At 59.3% G+C, this 20,701-nt stretch overlaps 1 protein-coding gene across 2 annotated transcripts; it reads right to left on the bottom strand.

The window, feature by feature from the left end:
- Nucleotides 1–1,556: 1,556 nt before the first annotated feature.
- On the bottom strand, nucleotides 1,557–20,384 carry GRK2 (G protein-coupled receptor kinase 2). Of its 2 annotated transcripts, XM_077862592.1 has the most exons (21): nucleotides 20,194–20,384; nucleotides 10,300–10,376; nucleotides 8,466–8,539; nucleotides 8,253–8,354; nucleotides 8,070–8,144; nucleotides 7,882–7,943; nucleotides 7,052–7,103; nucleotides 6,646–6,737; nucleotides 6,172–6,271; nucleotides 5,998–6,076; nucleotides 5,778–5,908; nucleotides 5,411–5,505; nucleotides 5,200–5,307; nucleotides 4,933–4,999; nucleotides 4,555–4,655; nucleotides 3,953–4,019; nucleotides 3,778–3,873; nucleotides 3,463–3,625; nucleotides 3,184–3,320; nucleotides 2,952–3,065; nucleotides 1,557–2,839 (listed from the first exon to the last, which is right to left on the bottom strand). In XM_077862592.1, the coding sequence occupies exons 1-21, from the start codon at nucleotides 20,304–20,306 to the stop codon at nucleotides 2,675–2,677; spliced, it is 2,070 nt and encodes a 689-aa protein (XP_077718718.1). In that variant the 5' UTR covers nucleotides 20,307–20,384; the 3' UTR covers nucleotides 1,557–2,674. The 2 variants fall into 2 exon arrangements, with proteins under 2 accessions (XP_077718718.1, XP_077718717.1); XM_077862591.1 differs by lacking the exon at nucleotides 20,194–20,384 and having other exon boundaries at nucleotides 2,952–3,062.
- Nucleotides 20,385–20,701: the final 317 nt, after the last annotated feature.

Genomic DNA, 20,701 nt, shown 5'->3' with positions numbered 1-20,701 from the left:
CCCTAGCCCACTGCAGCCTTCGCAAGCCTCCACCTTCCTTGAAAAGGGCTCTCCCCTCCTCCAGCTCCTTCAACCCAAATCTAAGGACACTTTCTCAGGCCCCACCCCTCTTGACTTCTGCAGTCTTGAACACAACTCTCCACCAGGGTGAATCCTAATTCCCTTGTCTTCTCAACCCTCTTCCAGAACCCCATCTCCCTCTCCAGCCCCAAAGTAGGGCTCCCCGCACCCCCTGCCTAAAAGCCTGTTGTGCCACCCCCAGGACTGCATTTTAGCTGCCTCTGGGACATCTGTGTGCCTGGTATCCCATGCTATCCCATTAGCATTACCTACAATCAGATTTGGTCACATTCACCCTTTCCCCCAGGCTGCACTCCCTGGCTGTCCCGATTCTGAATGTGCTATAGAACTCGCTGTGCGCCCTCTTGGGACTCCTACCTCTTTCTTGTCTCCACGTGTGGCCCATTCTTGGTGGACTGTGTTCTTCCCAGCTGGCCTCTCTTTGCATTTCTTCCCTGGACAGAAGCAGTGGCCCCTAACCTGTCTCCCTGCCTCCTATCCTTTGCCTTCCTCCATGCATCAGCATGTTTATCGGCGACTTGTTCTATAGCCGGCCCCATCACCCAGCCTGTCCAGAGCCTTCAGGCACTTCCCAGAGCCTATCCAAGTACAGACCCCATGTCCATTTTCATCTTTGTCACTGAGTACGCCCTGGGCTCTGCGCCAGGTTCAGCCTGGTGTTCAGGGCCTCCCAGGCTGGCTCCTTCCCACAGAGCTCCTAACTGAGCCACTCCTGACTGCCTGGCCATTCCCTGCATGAGGAACATCTACTGCAACTCCCCACCCCAGTGCTGTGGGCCCAGCTCAAAGGGCTTTCCTTCCCAAGACTCAGCCACTACCCCCAGAGCATCCCACCCTCAGCAGCCTTCCTTTTCCCCCTGCCATGCTGTGCTCTGCATGTAGAGGCCCCTCCTGCATGGAATGGACAGCAACAGACATCACCCACAGAAGGCCTGAAGGGCAAGGACATAGGGGAAATGAAGTTGATCAGAGCCTCCAGGTAGCGGCCCAATGCTGGGGCATCCCTCAGGCCCTCCGGACCCTTCCTGGGGATGGTGCAGCAAGGCAAGAGAGGAGGCTAAAGCCAGAGAGGTCCAAGAGCTCAGAGGCTGCTGTGTGACCCCAAGGGCAGAGGTGGTTGTCTGACTGCCTGGAGGGTGTCCTCAGCACAGTGCCTGGTGAGCCGGGGTGCTTGCTCAGTCAGTCCAAATGCAACACCAGGCACTGAACTGCAGGCACCTCTCTCTGCTTCCCTGGACAGTGGGCAGAAGACCCCTTCTGCTCCCTGAGGGTGGGAGGATGAGCTGGTGGGGTGGGAGGAGAGTGGAGCCCCTTGCCCCACCCCAGAGAGGGAATGGGCCAGGGCAGGCTGGCCCCGGATGCCTGCTGTGGCAATGGAAGGGAGCTGGTGCCACCAAGACCCTCTTTCCTAGGGGCCCCAGCCCAGTGGTAGCTGAAAATGGTCACTGGGCACAAAAGAATCGGACACAGCCAAGTCAGGCACCATTTTTTATAAAAACGCATAGTCTCATTTTCCACTCTTTAAAATCACATTCAAAAATCGGCAAAGGAACACCCCAGGGGGTGAGTAGATGGGAGGGGAGGGTGTGCCAACCCAGCCCCAGGGGGAGAGGGCGCGACACCACACACGGCAGCGCGACTGGCACAAGGGGGCATGCGGCGGGCAGGATGGCACCCTGTGGGCAGTGGCATGAACGGGACGTGGGGCTATGGGGCTGGACAGCCCGGGAGGCACACTGACCAGCCAGGGGTGGCGAGAGCTGGCCCCACCTGGCTCCTCTCGCTGTGCTGCCCGGCCTGTCCAGGCTGGTCCCCCATGGTCCCAGGCATACAAGGCCTGGCCTGGCCCAGGGGGCAGGGGACCTTGGGGCCAGGCAAGGCCAGTGTAACACAATCCACAGCTGCCTTTCTGTGGTCCCTGAGCCCGGGCGCTTGGGGTGGAGGAAAGGGGTACTGCAGGGAAGGCAGCGGGACTTGCTGCCAATGCCACCCTCCTGGCCGAGCCCCTCAGCGTCCAGGGAACTGTGGGAACGGAGGCAGCCAGTGACACAGGGGTTCTTCCCGAGCAAGGGCACCAGAGCTCAAGTCACTGCTGCTTGGCCCTGGGGTCGGGGAGATACTGGGCCCCTCCTTCACCAAGTGGCTGGAGGACACGACAGTGCAAGACTATGCCCCTGTCGCAGGAGGGGCTGCGGTGGGAAAATTCAAGTACTATCCCTGTGCTGCAGCCTCCCCTGGAGTAGGGGGCACCAGGCCACCCTCAGAGCACGGCCCAGGGCCTGAGGGGGCACAGCTCAGTGTGGCATCATCCCTGGGGAAGGGCCAGGAGGGCTGCCGGGCGGCCGGTCTCCTCTCCACACGAAGACACCAGGAGGGGAGGCCCCTGGAGGGGCAGGGCTAAGGGCAGCTGGACAGTGGCTGGGTTGGTGGCGGCAGGAGCCAAGGCAAGCGGGCCCCCCCTGGGGGCTGGGCCAGGCTGGGGCCACAGGAAATCACAATAATTACAAAATAAAACCTTTTCCGCTTTGCGGGAAAACAAATAATAAAAATTCGACAAAATAAATTAGAGGTTTATAAAAGGCGGGTGGGCGGGTCAGAGGCCATTGGCACTGCCACGCTGGACGAGCGGCACCTTGCTCAGCTCCACGACGGGTGAGCGTGGCTTGTTCTTCATCTTGGGCACGCGCTGCACGAGCTGCTGGGCCTCGCGGTAGGCATCGCGCAGCTCCTTCTTCCACTGCACCAGCTCGGGGTCGCTCTGCAGGGCACCCAGGGGCAGGGGGCTGGGTGTCAGGCCGGAGTGCTCCCCAGGGCACCCTGAGGCTCTGGTCCCAGTCTGCCCCCACCGACTGGCCCCTGGCCCCACTCACATCGCACTGCAGCACGAATTGTTTTCCGCCTCGGATCTTGAGAAGGAGGCACTTGCGCTCCTTGATCTGAGTCTCCTCCACGGACTGGATCTCCTCCATGGTCAGCAGGCTCTGCTGCGGGGTGGGAGGGGCCGGGCGGGGCAGGGCGGGGCGGTGAGGGCACAGGACAGGCCAGCCAGCCCCCCTCCCCGCCATCCTCTCTTGCGCTCCCCAACCCCAGCCTTCTTCTTACCGGGGCCTCGCCCTCGCCCCGCCACTCCAGCCGGTTGGGGAACAGGTAGAAGTACCGCCGCTGCCACTGAGTCAGAAAGGGGTTGCCCATCTTGGACATGTAGCCGTGCATGATGCAGTCCTTGCCCAGGGCATAGTCTGACACGAGACAGGGAGAGGTGGACTCAGCCAGGCCGGCCGGGTCGGAATCCTGGTTTGGCCACTCTGGCCGTGAGCTCCAGTGGCTTCCTGAAATTGGAGCCTATTTCTCCACTCTAAAGCGAGCAGCGGGCAACCTCACCTTCCTCATGGCCCAACTGCTTATTTTTGGTTTTCTTGCGGGCCTCCATTCGGTCCGTCTCAGCATTGATGGTGTCAAAGACTGTCTCTGCCACTTCCTGCTGCCACCGCTCGGAGATGGTGAGGGGAAAGTTGCGGTAGAGTTCCTGGTCACTGTCCAGCAACTTCGGGGAGCAGACAGGACCATCCATCAGCCATAGGCCTGCCCACCCCGAGCCAAGGCATGTTTGGGCAGGGGCCTGAGGCCCAGCAGCCGACAAGAGCCCTGCAGGCCAGGATCAGGGCTCAGGTGGGAGAGGCCGGGGCACCCCTGTACCTTGATTCCTTTTGTGTCCTCCTCATCAAAGGAACCAATGTCGAAGGCATCAGCAGCATTCACCTCCCCTCGAGGGGGGATCAGCGGGGGAGGGTACTGCAGCAAAACAAAGGCTGGGCATCAGCACCGGGCAGGGGCTCCAGGGTGCCCACCTGGCCCCGACCCAGGCCGGTACCTTCTGTAAGAAGACCATCTGCCAGTCCAGGGAGCGGAAGAATGGGCTCTCCTTCACCTCCTGAGCCCTGTGGGAAGACGCGGGTCAGGAAGCTGGGGCTAAGTCTGGGTGCTGGAGCAGGGGGCCCAGGCTAACTCCCAGGGCGACCATTCTCTTGCTGTCACCTTGGGCAAGTTCCTTAAACCTCGGCCTGTTTCCTCATCTCTAAGATGAGGAGACCAACAGTTCCCACATCATAGGGCTCTTGTGAGTTTTCATATTTGTAAATCTTACAACATCATGCCCAGCACTTAGTAAATGTTTAATAAACATAAAAGGTTCTTGTCAGCATCATTATCATCACCATCTTTGTTGCAGGGGCTTTTCTGGAAGCTGGTCCCAGCCAGCTCCAGCAGCTGCAACCCCAGGCAGCCATCCCCCTGAGAACACTGGAAGGGGCTGGTTATGTCCCACCCTGTGAGCCCCTGGAAGGCAGCTGGCACCAGGAGGGGGCTCCAGCAACAGGACATGGCCCTCATCCTCAGGCTGGCCTAGCAGCATGCCCACATGACCCTAGCAGGGAGGAAGAGCCTGGGACTGTGGCCCTGGTCCTGGGCACTCACCCTCGGCCCAGGCAGCCTAGTCTCCGGTTGACATCCCTCTGCAGCAACCCCTCCAGCAAGGAACGGAGTTCAGGGGAGAAGGAGTCAGGCAGCTCCACAGCCTGCAGGGAGGAGCAGACGTTGGCAGGGGCCCAAGAGGAGTCTTGGCCCCCAGCACAGAAAGAGACAGGGCATAGCTTCCTCACTCACCCCAGCAGGCATGTTTGTTCTGACAACACAGGGATGGGGAGCCTCTGGGGTAGGAGGCCAGAGTAAGGATGAGTGGCCCGAATTTGTTGTTAGTTGGTAAGAACCAAGAGTCCACAACCCTAACACACACAGGAGACCCCAGCCCCACCACAGCCCCCCAAGGACTCCACCCAGCCTCCCTACACTCACCATTGTCAACGTCATGCGATCGATCTCATGCTTATCTTTGGTCTTGTGCTGCCGGAAGGGGCTGTGCCTGGGAAGAGACATGCAGTCAGAGGACAGGAATGGGGAAATTGAGGCAGGCAGCCACAATGATCTTCACTGAAACCCAGGGATGGTGCCACCCTAATACTCAGGCCACTGTATGCTCCCCTCCCCTAGGCCTCTAACCTGGACAAGGAAAGAACTCCTCTCCATTCCCTCCCACCCACCTGCCTGGGAAGGCCCACTTACCCCCGCAGCAACTTGAAAAGCATGCAGCCCAGGGAAAACCAGTCAGCACTGCTATCGTAAGCCACACCCTTCTGTAGGACCTCGGGGGCCATGTACCCGTGGGTGCCCCTATGGAAGTAAGGAGGCGAGGCCGTGAGTGGGCCTGGTGGATTGTGTGTATTTGTGTGTGTGTGTGTGTGTGAGTGTAGGAGGGAGGGGGCTGGGCACTCACACGCTGGCGTGGGGCTTCTTCTTGGAGAAGTCACAGGCCAGGCCCAGGTCTGAGATGCGCACGTGGCCATGCTCGTCCAGAAGGATGTTGGCTGGCTGTGGAGGAAGCCTAGTGAGCTGCCTCTGGGGTGGCTCAGGATAGGGTCTGGACAGGCAAGATGCTGCCTGGGTTACCATCCTCATTCTTGAGAGTTAGGGGGTCCAGGGGCAAAGCCCCGGGAGTGGGGGGTCTTTTCCTCCTTCCCCCAATGACAATGTGAATCTAGAAAATGGCTTGGTGGTAGGGAGGGAAGGAAGGCAGCAGCTGGCCAGGTCCCCGAATGCCCCCTGCCAGGTGTGCTGAGGGGCTGATGGGGCCAGAGCCTTACCTTCAGGTCCCGATAGACCACGAAGCGGTTATGCATGTGCTCCAGGCCCAGGATGATCTCGGCAGCATAGAAGCGCATATCGGCCTCAGAGAAAACCCCGTGCTGGGACAGGTGGTAGTGCAGGTCCCCACCTGAAGAAGACAGCCCCGCAGGGTGGCACTCAGCTCCTGGGCCCAGCCCCCAGCCCCATGGTCCAACTGGGGCCAGGCCACACACTCACCGTTCATGAGATCGAGAATGAAGCTGAGCTTGTCCGGCGTGTGGAATGCGTAGGACATGCAGACAATGAACGGGCAGTCCTAGGAGGACATAGGAGGGGAGGTCAGCAGAGGCTGCACCTGGTTCCGGAACCAAAGGCTGCAGCAAGTAACCAGCCTGAGCCCTCCTGGCTCACCCCAGTGCTGACAAGGGATAGCATGATGCGCTCGTTCAAGGCCAGGGTCTCCCCCTGCTTCATCTTGATGCGTTTCTTATCCAGACACTTCATGGCATACCTGGTGGGGAAGGGGGAGGGTGCTGGTCAGTTAATCAGCCCAGCCGGACCTTCAGAGCCCAGGGCTGCATTTGGGGGGGCAGCAGAGGTGGGGGGGCAGGCCTCAGGGCTCCTGTAGTGAAGACTAGACACTGCGTGACAAGCATAAGACACATCAGAGTCAAGAGGGAGAGAGGGCAGGAGCAGGTGCTGGGGAGTCAGGGGCTCTGGGGGCCTGCGGGATGCGTAGCAGCACAAAGACAGGATGGAAGGGAACAGTCACCCTCTGCAGAGGTCTGCTCACTCAGTACCTGGGGGCCCCCGGTCCCCATTGACATCCCAGGGGGCCCTCCCCTCCCTCAGGCATCCCACTCGACACTGTGAGCCGGTGCTCACATCTTGCCCGTGTCGGCCTTCCGGCACCCATAGACCTCGCCGAAGCCCCCTCGCCCGATGATGCGGTGCACGCTAAAGTCGTTCATGGTCAGCTGTGGGGGTGGCAACAACAGGCGTCACTGTGGGCTGCCCGGGCCCTGCCACTGGGCAGAGACACCCAGGCAGCAGGGGCCAGTCCCATGCTGGGGGGCAGGAGTCCCCATATGCAGGGTCATCCACCCCATGCACTTACCTGCCCTGAGCCACCCCCCTCTAGGATTCTGGCACTGACCCCACAGCCACTGTCTTAGGGGCTGAAGGGCAGACTCCCTGGACCTCCCCGGCCCCAACCGAGCCTTGGCGCCTGGCCCTCTAGGGAGGGCAGCAGGGAGGGAGCACAGTCCTTCATGCCCACCGGCCCACTCACATGGATGTTGAGCTCCACATTCTTCCACTGGCAAAATCGTGTGAATTTATCACTGTAAGAGCAGAACACCAGACTCCAATGAGACTCAGGAATCAGGCAAAATGATGCTAGGTGCAAGCCTACTCCATATCATTCTATCGCCTGGGGTCCCGAGCCTCAGTGTCCTCTCTGGGACTACACGGGAAGAGTGCTTGCCCAAGTGGGGCCTGGCCACCTGCCTCTGGGTTTCAGATAAGCTTAAAGAAGAGGTCCTCCAGTCTGTTCCAGACTTCTGGCTACCCCATCTCTAACAATGCCCATCCCACCCCTGCTTGCATGCCTCCAGTGGCACAGCACTCACTCGCCTGAAGCTCTCACTCCACGGCTGGGCAGCTGGGACTCTAAGAAAGCTGTTCTTGACATCAAGCTGAAATCGGCCTACAACTCCCACCCACCAGGCCAGCTCTGGCCATGAGGGCCATAGCAGAGAACAGTGTGCCCCTTTGTGTCCACCTCAACCGTCACCCTGATGCTTCTCAGCCTAGGTGGGCCCAGCAAGGTGCTAAACAGTCCACGAGAAGGAAGGTGGACTAGGTGGTCCCTCACTCCCTGGAGAATCGCCTGGGACAGGCTCGGAGATGCCTGGTGCTAAGAAAGGCAGGGCAGGAGTGTGGAGAAGGTGATGGCTGGGAGCCTGTCTGACCTGAGGAATGTTGCACAGGGCTGTGAGTGGGCCAGGTACCCGAGTGCCCCTGGCTGAAGCAGGCTGGCTTCTCTCCCACACACCATCCACACCCCTCTCACAGTAGCCTCCTCCTCCCCTTCCCCTCTTACACGTGTCCCGCTCTCACCTCTCAATGAATTTCTGGAATACATCCCCTCGGAGGTTCTGACAAATTTCTTCGATGTATGGCTGAGGGAAGAAGCTGGGGTTTGGTAACTGAGCCAGACTAAAAGCTGACCAGACTCTGTGACCTCAGCTGCCCAAGGATGCCCCTGGCTGGGCCAGGAAGTAGTAGGGAATAAGCCCAGTACACACCTGGAAGAGATCTGGAGGCACCTGTTTCTTTACCAGGTGGCCCTGGACGTGCTCGGTGGCACTTTTGGAGAAGGGCTGGAAAAGACAGAGGTGGTTGTGAATTCTCTGCAGGGTCCTTTCTTTCCACCCCAACACCCAGGCCAGTCTGGGCCAGCACCTGGGTCTAGGCCTAAGGACACTCACATGTGAGCAGGCCAGCAGCTCCTTCATGATATAGGTGTCGAAGACCTCCCGGCTGCGAGCCAAGCGTTCTTCTTCTGTCTCCAGCTTCTCATATTTCTTGATCTAGAGGACAACATCCCCACAGGTGGCATGAAGGCTCCAACGCCAGGCATCTTGCAGATTCAATGAAAACAGCCCAACCTCCTCCCCTCTCTCCAGGCAGCTGGGCCTTACCTCCTCGTAGAACTCCACCAAGGGCTTGGCCTCCTCGAGGTGTTTCAGGCAGAAGTCTCGGAAGAGCATGTACCCTGAAAGCCGGGGTGTCAGGTCACACAAAGCCCCACCCCCTGAGGCCTTCCATCATGGTGGGCAGCATGGGCTTGGGCCCTCCTGAGCCCGAAGGAGGAGGTAGAGGTGGTTTCTGCCCCAGGCAGGGACTGGGCAAGGCGGCCTTAAAAGCTGCCACCAACTGAAGATTCTCAACTCTGGGGTAAGGAGTGCCCGTGTCTCTAGCCATCCCAGAATCTACTTTGTCAGGCGGTGGCTGGAATGTGATGGGCACGCAAGTGAAGCAAAGGCTTGGGGCTGACTGGCTCCAGGGCCTGGACCTGCTGCTTGAGGGCAGCACCCGCACTGGGGCAGGCCGAGTGGCTTCCCAGGGGGCACACGCCCCTCTTCCTGGACCCCCTCCCATATCATGCCCCCTCCACATCTGGCTGCTTTTCACAGCAGCCCTGAGAAAAAGTTATAGAAACAGACTTTAGGGAGGCCTGACAGGTGGGCCTGAGTAGAACCTGGGGCTCTTCTGCGATGGCAGGTCCTGGGAAAGACAGGCCGGGGGTGGCACCTTGAAGGGCATAAGGCCACTGGTGATGGTAAGAGGTAGGACGAGCTGGGGGAAGGGCTCCCAGGAATAAGACCCCCACCACCCCGGGCAGGCCAGGCCTCACCCCTTCCAGGTAATGGGGGCCTGAGGCCTGGCCCCAGAGCAGCCCTGGAGGTTCAAAACAGAGGTAAGAGCAGTTCCCACTCCCTCCAGCCTGACATGGGTGACCAGGCTTATGTTGGGTGGCTTCCATGCCTCTTTGGGGGCACTGTCTGGGCACCTCTACCAGAGCACACAGCCATCACCTCTGGTAAAGGTGGCCTGGCCTTTGAGTAACTTGTGACCTGGGTTTCCCAGTGGGCAAGGGGCTTTCACTGAGGTCATCTCATCTAGCCTTCCAACAGACCTGAGCAGCAGGGCATCTGATTCCTAATTCCCAGGTAAGGACACCAACAAGCTCAGAGATGTGAAGTGATGTGCCCAAGGTCACACAGCACAAGCCAGGGACCCAAACTATGTTTCATGATATACTGACTCTCCAAGACTGATCTCCAGTGCCTGATCTGGCCAGGCCAGGCCAGGCCAGGCCACTCCCATTTCAGAGCTGAGATCCTGCTCTCTAGAAGGCCAGATCAGAGCCCTGTGCGTCTGAAGGCTGCTTCCCTGGGATCCACCCCAACCCAATCCTGCCCTGTGGGCCAGGTCCGCAGTCCAGATACTAGTAAAACAAGGGCACTGGAGGAGGAGGATCGGAGGGGCCGGCCAAAGCAGGTTGCTCACAAAGAGGGCCCATGGGGGAGGGGGTGGCGACCACAGCTCTGGCAGGCGCCACAGGAAGGGCCCCGCCCCTTCCTGTCAGTTCTACCAACGGCCCAGAGCAGCTGTGCCTGGGCCAAGGGGAAGCTGCAACTCTCAAAAACAAAAACCCCAAGGAGGAACTTCCCCGGCAGCCCTGGAAGACTGCTGGGCCCCCACCCCCCTTCACAGGGCTCCCAGGGCCGGCAGCCAGGGGCTGGGAGGCCCAAAGGGTCACGGCCCTAGCAGCCTTGCTGCCATCCTGGGAGGTGGGGTGCTCGCTGGTGCCCTGCCCCATCGGCTAGGGAGGCCAGACCTCCAGGGAGAGAGGACGGGAGGCCAGCCAGCTGGGGTGGGGTCAGGAAAGCAGCCCCTGCCTCCCAGGGCCCAGGAAGCTGGACAGTGGTGGGAAGCCCTTGAGGCTGGCAGAGCTCCTCATGGACTCACCCAGCTTCTGGGAGAAGATCTTCTCAAAGGTCACCTCACCCCGGTCCTCCAGGTACTTCTGCATGACACTGCGGATGCTGAAAATGGGGGGGCCTTGGTGAGCCAGAGCCCCCATGGCTCCTGCCAGGCCTGCTGGCCCCGCTGCCCTGGATGCCCGCTGCTTCCTCTCCCGGAATCCAGAGTGTCACTGCTCCCTCTGGGAAGGCAACCACCAGCCAGGGCCTTCCCACTCAGGCTCTGTCCCTAAAAGCTTGGGTGGCCAGCAGGTGGCTGCTCAGGAGTTTGGTCCCGGTACTGCCTCATGCTGGCTTCAGAAACCTGGCCAAGCCTCAAAAGCTAGGCCTCACCATTAGCAGATGATGGGTAACCAAAATGGGCCTATCTTTACCATATACTACTGCTTGGCCATAAAGTGGGATGAAGCACTGATACATGGAAATGCTACCACACAGATGAGCCTGAGCAGGCTAAGTGGAAAAAAAAAAAAAAAAAAGAGTTACAAGAGGCCCCAAGTTCTATGACTCCACTTAATCGCGTGACCAGACCAGGCAAATCTACAGACACAGAGAGCAGATTAGTGGGGGCCAGGGGCCAGGGGAGAGAAGAGGAGTGATAGGTATGGGGTTTCTATTTAGGATGATGGAAATGTTCTAGAATGAGGTAGGGCACAGGTGGCACAACACAGAGAACATACAAAAGCCCCCTGGATTGGACACTTTAAAATGATGACTTTTATGTTATGTGAATCTTAGCTCAAGTTTTTTACCTAGTAAAAACAAAATAAAAGCCAAGCCTCAGTTCCTGTGTTCCTAACATCTGATTTAAAAATGTGCCCCCTACCCCTGGGTTACTTGGGAGGGCAGCAGGGGAGCCGCTGGCCAACATGACCACCCAGCACTCCCCACCAGAAGAGCTCACCCTCAACACTAAGCTATCTGGGCAAGTAGCATGGGGCTATCCTTCATGCCTCAGACACACCTTGCTGCCCCCTCCTACACCTTCCTGGGCCACTGTGGTCCAGCCCCACCAGTGCCTGTCATGATGGCTAGCTGTAATCATTCTGGCCTTCATGAGCCCGGGCTCCTGACAAACACTCCCAGCCCTATACTGAGGACCATGCTGGGCAGGCACACCTGAGCCTGTGCAATGCTCACACGGCCTGTAGGATATGTGGGGCCGCTGATAAAAGACACTGCAACTGGCGAGGACCAGTATAAGAAAGTCTGGGCTCTGCACCCCCGCCTCACTGCATCCCTCTGGAGCCCAACGCGGATCCACCAAGGCCTGCTGGACATCATTGACTAGAAGGTTCCATGGACCCCTGCCCTCCAGGCAGTCCCTCTCAGGGCCCAATTTCTACATCTGTGGTTCTAAGACATCAGACAGTGTGTGTCAAAGCCTGATGGGAGCCATGCAGGAAGGGAAGAATATTCTGGACTGTCAGGAGAGGCTGTGTGGAGGAGGAACTTCACTGGGTTCCTCAGTGCAAACCAGATGTCAACAGGTGGCAAAGCCCAGGGCAGATGGGTGGATGTGGGGACAAGCAGGGGAAGACCAAGCCAAGGGTGAGCAAGAGGCTGTCAGGCAGGAGGGAACTCGGCAGAGGACATTTGAGGAGCTTGGTCCAGAGCAGACAGTCTACTAGAGGCACCAGAGGAGGAAGCCCAGGTGATGACAACACACGGGGGATGACCAATAAAGAGGGAAAGAAACAGGGTGGGTGGGAGCAGGCTCAAGCCATCAAGTAAGCAGAACTGACTGGGCCAGCCGATGGCAGGCCAGGCCGGCCTAAGTTCTGCCCATGAAGAGGTGCCCGAGGTGAGAGGGCTCCTAGCAGGGGCAGGGCCAGTGCTGTCAATGAATGCTGCCCAGCCTCTGGGGGACCCCTGCCCTTTCTGCTCAGCACTCTCCTTCTACGATGGTTTGGGTGGAAGCCCAGGCTCCAGCTCTCCCAAGCCACTGTTCCAGTTTGAGCCACACAATGTAATGGGAACATTCAGAGCTATTGTAAGCAAGGTCCTTAAACAGTGACTCCCTCCCCTGCACCCCCACCCTTGAAAGCTGGAAGATGCCATGACCTCCTCCAAAACCTGTCGCTAACAGGAAGACAGGTGCTAATGACCAGGACTGCTGTCCTATGTCCCCATCCTCTGACTCCAGCCAATGAGAGTAGAGTTCCTGGCTGAGGGCCAGTGGCTCAGTGGCCCCTTGCTGCCACTTCAGAGCTGGTTCCCCTGGGGAAAGCAAAGATGGCTCCAGGCAATATGCAGGGCCTCCAAGGACAGCATGTGGCCCTCACCAATGCCCGATGCTGGCACACACCGGCTCACACCCACCAGCCTCCAGCAAGAACATCTCTGCAGTCCCCTGGGACTCACAGGCACTCAAGAAGCAAGGCTGGATTCCAAGGCCCGCTCTGTGCTTCACACACGGCAGAAGCTTGAAAAACCTGCCCTGGGGCCTCCAGATCAGAGACTGGAGCCCTACAGTTCCTCTCCCTGCGAGGGAGCATGCAAGACCTCCGTTTTGGAGGGCAGTGGTACCAGGCAGGGGTGGGCCAGGGTGCGGTCAAGAGCAAGGGCCCAGTGCAAGGCAGCAAAGGCCCGGCAGCCAAGAGTTAGGGCCTTGGGGCCTTGGGAACCCTGGAAGGGCCAAATGGCTGAATTTCCCTGGGAAGTGGACCAGGAAGGCTGGATCCTCACCACCCCTTGGTTCAGCTATTGGCACTCCATGCCTGCACCCAATTCTGTGCTTTGGGACAATTCTGGACAAAGTAATAAAGTGGGAAAAGATATCACAAACATCAATCCTCCATGGAGGCGAATGGTCAGATCGTGGTCAGTTGCGGTAAGGAGGGATGCCCAGATAGGTGGGTGACAGGCAAAGTGACTGCAGCCTGTGAAGGGTGACCCCCAGTAGCCAGCTGGGCATGACCCGTGCGATAGGCACCGGGAAGCCCTCCTGAGCCCCAAACTGGCTTCCTGGGAACCAGTGAGACTGGCACCAGCTTAGTAAAGGCAATACAACGGGAATGCCCACCACGTCCCACCATGGGCCTTGGCGGCCCCAACAACAGCTATGAACTAGAGTCGCTAGGGAACTACACTCTTGACCAGGGACTGCAGACGAGGGAGCCAGGATGGGTGCTTCTTGGGGAGCCGGCCTGCGGCACAGCCTTCTCCCATCCCGGTGGCTCTGCTGTGGGCTCAGCCCAGGAAAGAGCAGAAAGTGGGGCCCAGGTGGCCAGACCTTGCCTCCCCTCTGAAGCTGTATGGGATGGTAACAGCTCTCTTCCCAGCCCACAGCACTTCACTGTCTTCCTTGAAAAGAAAAAATGTTTTCTAAATAAAATAAACACCCCCCCCCCCAAACACGAGATCAGACTGAGCAGAGCCGTTGAATGGAAGGCCCCCAAAGCGACAACATTAGGGTTTCCTGTCTGTTCTCGTGGGGCTGGCAGCCGAGGGAGCTGGCAGGTCAGAAAAATGTGTTACGGACATACTCTCACCAGGGTGGCAAGTACAGGCTGGCATGGGAGGCGGCGGCAGCCTCCTGGGCTGGGTCACCTTGGTCTCCAACACCCGCTCCCAGATACTGGTGGAGTCTAGAGTGGCGACCAGCCCAGAGCAGCATTCCTGCCCCCACCCAGGCCAACAACGCCGATATCTCAGAGCACATGGCTGCCAGATCAACTCCGGGTTGTCAGGAGAACCAAATGCCTGCATCTTTCCCGCCAGAAGGACCCTAAGGCTCCCAGCCTCTCCGGAGAAGGGCCTCAGCCCCAAATTCCAAATGGCTCTCCTCAACCTCCCTCCCTCGAGGCCACGCCTGGTCACAAACTTTTAAATGCCCAGTTTCCTCATTTGTGAAATGAGGATGTCGACAAAATGCTGAATTGCCACCACCACGCTGGCCATTTAAAAAGCCTGAGGACACAGCAGAACTGTCCCAAGATGTCAGCCTTGCTGCGAGTGCTGTCAGCTCAAGACCCCTCCTGGGGGCAGCCCTCTTCCTGGGTTTCCACTACCTGTGCCTCTTCTAGAACACCATCCCAAGCTACTGGGTCTTGTGCAGGACTCTGTTCCACACTTCCCAAGCATGGAGAGAGTGCGGCCTACATATGGCCAGGGGGCCTCCTGAGTCAGGTGAATGGCTGCAAGGCCACCCTTCTCACAGACCAGCCTCACACACTCACGCTGATCAGGTGCAGGGGCCCGGGCGGGGGGCGGGGGGGGCAGGTGGCAGAGCCTGATACCTGCCCCAAGAGAGTAGCAAGGGCCCCTTGGCAGGAGGACCTGCCCTGCCATGACAGGGAGCTGCCAGACCCTGCTGCCTACAGCCAGGGCTGTTCTCTCCAGCACCAGCTGCTCTGAGGAGCAGGCCAAGCCTGACACTGAGGTAAAGGGCACATCCTCCCTCCCAGCCCGGAGTGCGGGTAGGGGTGACAGGAAGGCAGTGAGGGCTGTGGGGGAGAAGTTCCGGTGGCTTCTGGAACCACGTGTTTCAGAAAAAAGCAAGGTCCCTTGCTGTGTGGCATAGAGGCCTGATGAGCTGACCTGGGCCCTCACAGGTGACTCCCACAGAAGGTCAAAGACAGTAGCTTGTGTGTAGACTGGGAGAGAAAGCAGGGGTCAGAAGCAAACACACTTGTTTTGATGGTGAAGAAATCTAGGCTAGAAGCTGAGCAGCTTGCACAGCATCCCACCCTGCATTAGTGGCCAGAAAACAGGAAAGCGTCCAACTCTCTCTGAGAAAAGTTGTCCCACCAGGCAGGGGCCTCCCTTCAGCCTCTTCAGGCGTTGGATGCAGGGTCTCAGGGGACCCCAGACTCGTGCCCCGGCTGCCTTTCCCTCCATCCCCTGCCAGTGCTGTGGGCAGCGGGCAGCATCGCTTCCGGGAGCCTCGCAGGCTACGGGCAGCTTTGGCCAGCACCTGCCAGGCTAGGGCCCTGGATCCTATGCTCCTGTGTGACAGGGATGCCAGAGTCATGAAACCCCAGGATGGAGTGAGCTGGCATGGGGGCCACAGGCCTGGCGGGTCTGGTGCGGCCACACCTCGAACAGCCACGCTCCGGGAAAGGCCAATTAACAAGCCAGTGGAGCAGAGGCTGTGGCTGTGGCTGCAGCTCCTCTTTGGCATTTCCAGGAAACCTGGCACGGAGGTGGCAGCAGTAGGAGGAAGTCCCCTGGGGCTTCTTATTAATATTTCTCAATGACTCTCCCTGGGGCTCACAGTGTCCTTAGAGCTCAAGAACAGGGGAAAGCCGGAGCCCTGGGCCTGGGAAGAAAAGATGACACCCACCAGGCAGCACACGCACATAGCCCCCTACACACATCTGAAGGAACAAGCCAGGCTTCCAACGCTGCGGCAGCCACAAAGTGGCTCCTTGCGGGATGTGCGGAAGGGGGCACACTGGCAGCCTTGTCACATGTCACCGATTCTATACTAGCACAACATGAGGACCACACCCTGCAATTTACTGCTATTATGCTAAAATGCACCAAGAACAAAGTTCTAGGGCTCCTTGGCCCATGGTTCCCAGGAAGACGCTGTCCCCCACCCTGGCCTGGATGGCCTCCAGGGTCCGAGAAAGCCCCACTCAGAGATGGAGCTGCTAGCACTTCAACACCAGAAAACGCACTTCTGCAACCCTGCTCCTCTGCCCACATAGATGCTACTCTTTGAGGCAGCAGTGATGCAGAGAAGGAATGTTATTGTTTTGGAAGAAAGCTGCAGCCAAATGGGTCGTTTTTAGGGTCTCTTGTTTGAAACAGATTAGCGATAACTAGAACACAAGTCTGTCTTATATAACCAGCAGAGGACAGTGGTCCCTCGGGGCCTCAGGAAGAAGGGGGCAGGTGTGATGGAGGCTGCGCGTTCCTCAAAGATTCTCACATATTCCTGGCTTTTGCTGTTTGTTCCAAGGCAGGAGCATAATATCCTGGAAGCACCCGCCGTGCGCACGCAGCCCCTGGGTGCCCGGGGCGGGGAGGAAACGCCGGCTGCAGAGTGCCTACACCTGACGTCACCGGGAATTTACTACTAGGAATTGATCGTGCATTAATAGGACACATTATTCCTGGTTTGACAGAGCCCAGATTCCCCTGCACAGATTCCAACCTGTAATGCTCACGCTCCCTTCAAATCCATTTACTGAGGGAATGGCGGGAGGGCGAGCAAGCGACTTAATGACAAAAATGTGAAACCGTGCGCTCTGGAAAGGAGAACGAATGGGAAGAGACGTCCCAGAGACCCATTCCTGGGAAGAGCAGGGGCTTCAAAGGCCCAGAGGGAACGACTAACTGCTGACTGCAGAAAGGATCACCTTGTTTGGGGGCTGGGAGCTGAGGAGAAGAGCTGCTACTGGGGTGGAAAGTTCTGGGTAAGGGAAGACTGGGAACAACAGGGCTTTGCTGGTGATGGAGAAGTGGAGGAGGAAGGGAGGAAACCTTCCCCTGTACCCCTTCTCCCCCCACCCCAAATCAAGGACAGGAAGTCCTGGAGGCAAAGAGTTAACAGGAATGAAGAAGAAGCAGAGGAAGAGTGGCCGGGTCTGGGAGACAGGCAAGCCAGAAAAGGACAGGAAGGAGGAAATCCATGGTGGGGGAGGGACCAGGAAAGAGCCAAGAAAATCAGAGGCTGCAAGAGGCACCCGGCTCCGGCAATCTGCTGCTGGGGCTGCCACTGTCCCCAGGGAGGGCAGGGGTATCTCCTGGGGCCGCCCAAGCTAGGCTCCTCAGCCAAGAGCCCAGAGATTAATTACACTCGGCCTCCGTGGTCATATTAAGCAAATGACAGTAATTACAGGACCGCTGCTGGTGAAGGGAGACAGCAGCTCCTTCAGGGAGAAGCACAGACCACAGGCCCGAGAGCCGGGGGAGCACTGAGAGGGCATCTGGGAGCAGCCGGCCCCTGGCTTCACCCCACTGGGAAGGGAGGCGGGCACAGTCAGGAAAAGAGCCGTGCTGGTGTCCCAGCGGGATCCAAAGCCGGGTCCTCTGGCTTCCGGCTACACGACTCTGCCTCGCTCCATGAGAAAGCAGAGAAATGGGTGTGTTTCCTCAGATTCTATAGGGTGACAGAAGGGGAGGACCTCGTGCCAACTCGAAGTGGCACTGTGCCTACCTGCCAGCTCTTGTTCCTAGCTCTGAGAAGTCAGAGCTGATGCCAGCCCCCAGCTCTGGGCCAAGCCACAGCCTGGGCGCCAGCTGCAGAGAGGCTGCCAAGATGGACCACCCTGAGGCAGGAACAACTCCAAATGGCACCTTGTCGTGGATAGACCACGACCTTTCTACCTGACCCCGACCTCACAGGTGAGGGGAAGACATAACCCCAGGCAGGAGCTGCCTCCTCTAGGCACCAGGTTTGCCAGAGCAACTCTGTTCTGTCCCAGATGGCAGGGGCCAGGGTGCTGAGCCTCGTGAACCAGGGCAGCTGACAGCAGAGGGGGCTGAGGTCACGGAGCCCAGATAGTGGTTCCCTGGACACGGGATGCCGGAGGGGGGGTAGACACGTATGGGGGCATGTGGGGTCCGGAGACCTGAGTTCAAATTCCAGCCTGCTTCTAGGACTCAGCCTCCTCCCCTTCCCCAGCCTCGGTTGCTTCAAATATTAAATGGGAGAATACCACCTGCTGTGCCTGCTTTCCCACAGTTGCAAGAGGAATAAAATGGAGTGAAAACCGCTTTGCAAACTGGGAAGCAGAAGGCAAACCTGAGAAACAGTCATTGTGACCTTCCAGAGCAGGAGGCATCTAGCCCACCGGGTATGTGAAGCACAAAGTAAAAGGTGGCATGTCCTCTGAAGTAGAAGAGGCCTGGCCTTAGCTCACTGACAGGCACTGCCAGAACTTCTATCCATCTCTTAGATGTGGGCAATCTATCCAATGTTGTGCTGCTGGATGGTAACTCTGTTTGAGAACCCATGGCACCTGGCTCTGGGTCTCCTGCTGTTCCCCAAAAACTGACTCACAGGCTCGTTTCAGGCATCATATAGTCCTGACGTTTCTTGAGCAACTATTACATGCAATGCATGGCCCTGTCAAGCTCACAGGTTGGTTTTTGGATCAATTGAGATGACAGATGTCATAATAAATAATAAATTATTATCACTTCTACCATCATTCCTATCAGCACCATCACTACCACAGATGGTAAAAGGGACAGGAAAAGAGGAACAGCTCGTTTCTCAGGGTTCTAACACCTGCAGAGCCAACCCAAGGCGGGGCCCCATCAGGAGCAATGCATTCTGGGGAGAGATTACCCAAACACAGAGAGTTCCAGAAAACGCTCTGCCTGACACTTTGTAGAAGTCCAACCTGCAGGAGGGTCTCAAGGCCACAGCCACCAAAGAGAGCCGCTGTGAGTCCCAGAGGTTGACTCTCCGTGCTTCCTCCCTCGTGGCTTTGTCATTTCTGAACTCATTTTTTGTTCTAACTGTCACTGCTCCCTGGACAGCCCCCAGCTGACAGTCAGCCTGGTTCCTGTTTTGAGAAATCTGATTGCAAATGTCTTAGAAAAAAAAAAGAGGGGGGGGGCCTCAACGGCCTTTTCAAAATGCAGACCAATTTTCCTCTCCCAGGGTTGGTGTTCAGTCAATCCGAAACCCAGTGAACAGGGGCACAGAGAAGGGGGCCAGGGAGGTAGGCATGGCACTCCTTGCAGCTTTGGGCTCTGCCTCAAATACTTAGGGCACCAGAGGGTCCCAACCCCCATTTCATGCTATCCACATTTCACAGATGAGAAAACTGAGGCTCAGAAACAGGAAGGGACTTGCCCGAAGTCACATGACACGACCACGGCAGTGAGGACAGGCCCAGGTTCCCAGGCCAGCCAGGGTTCCAGCATGCCAACTCTCGGGTATGAGCTATCACAGTGGGCACACAGCTCTCACCCATGCAGAATGGTCGGGCGCCGGCTCAGGCCTGAGTGGTAGACATGATGTGGAAGTGGAAGCCAGAAGCCCTGACCTGGTGACTGGGCACCATCCTGGATTACCTGGGACACTGGGCAAGCCACATCTGGGGCTTCGGCTTCCCCACCTGTTCCAAGGAGACAAAACCGCACCTGTCCTATCTGTTCACAGGCTGCCAAGGGGCTCAAACAATGAGAAAATACTCTAGAAGCCATAAAATGCTGGACAAGCCTCAGCAGTGGTCCATATCCTGAACAGAACGTGCCTACATCCTGAACAGTTTAAACTTTGATACCAGGTGCAGTGACATCAGTTGTCTCAGAGAGAGGTGGCAGCCGTGGTCCAGCTGCTGCAGAGGTGCAGGGATGTCCCCTGGCAAACAGCACCCACAGGGCACCACATACAGGGCCCACCAGGGGAGGAATTCGACGACAGAGGGGTAGTGGGTGCCTCCCCGCCCCCCCCCCCCCCCCGCACCGGGCTGGGGCACACACCACACCCTGCTCCCCACCACCACCAACCTGGCCCCCAAGGCACTCTCAAACCCTACTCCAGCCGGTGACCCACCAGAAGGGTGGGGGAGACCGAGAAGACTTGCTGTGAGGGGGCTAGGGGTGGGGGCAGCGGCGCCCAAGGCAGGGTGCTGGGAGTCGGGAGAGCAAAGGGATGGTGATGTAGTCAGGCCAGGTAGCCGGCGGCGGGCGGAGGAGGGGGCCCCGCGGGGACGGCAGGGGCGCGGGGCCGAGGAGGCACCGCACGGCTCGGGGGCCGGGGGCCGGGGGCCGGGGGCCGGGGGCCGGGCGGCGGGCGGCGGGCGCTCGGGGTTCAGGTGCAGCGGGTCTGGGGCTCCGGGGTCCGTCGGGGCTGCCCACCCCCGAGCGGAGGCTGGACACGGGGCACGGGGTGGAGCGGGGGCGGGGGTCCCGGGCCGCGGGCTCGGGGAGGGGGAGCGGGCGCGGGCCCGGCCGGCGGCCGCCTCACCTGGGCTCGGGCAGCAGGATCTTCTTGCTGGCGCGCGCGGCCGGCGTGGCCTTGCTCTTCTCCATGGCCATCAGGTAGCTCACGTCGGCCAGCACCGCCTCCAGGTCCGCCATCTTGGCGGCGGCGGCGGCCTCTCCCGCCGCTCCGCTCCGCTCCGCTCCGCTCGGCGCGCTCGGCCCGGCCCGGCCGCTCCGTCGGCCTCGGGCGCCGCCGCCCGCCTGGCCCCGCTCGGCGCCCGCGGCTCCGCTCGCCGCGGCTCACAGGCGGCGCCGCCCCATGGCGCCGGCTCGGGCCCGGCCCCGGCTCGCTCCGCTCCCGCCGGGACTGCAGTCGGGCCGCCGCCGCCGCCGCCGCCGCCACCGCCGCCGCCGCCGCCGCCCGCGCCCCGGAGCCGCCGCCGCCTCCGGCCCCGCCTGCCGCGCACAGCGCCGCGAGCCCGCAAGGGGCCAGGCGGGCAGGCGGGCGGCGGCGCCCCCTGGAGGCCGCGCGGGCTGGCCCGAGCCTGACC

This window comes from Canis aureus, chromosome 21 (genome assembly GCF_053574225.1).
Source record: "Canis aureus isolate CA01 chromosome 21, VMU_Caureus_v.1.0, whole genome shotgun sequence".
Classification (NCBI taxonomy): domain Eukaryota; kingdom Metazoa; phylum Chordata; class Mammalia; order Carnivora; family Canidae; genus Canis; species Canis aureus.
This window is presented reverse-complemented; position numbering and strand designations above follow the sequence as displayed.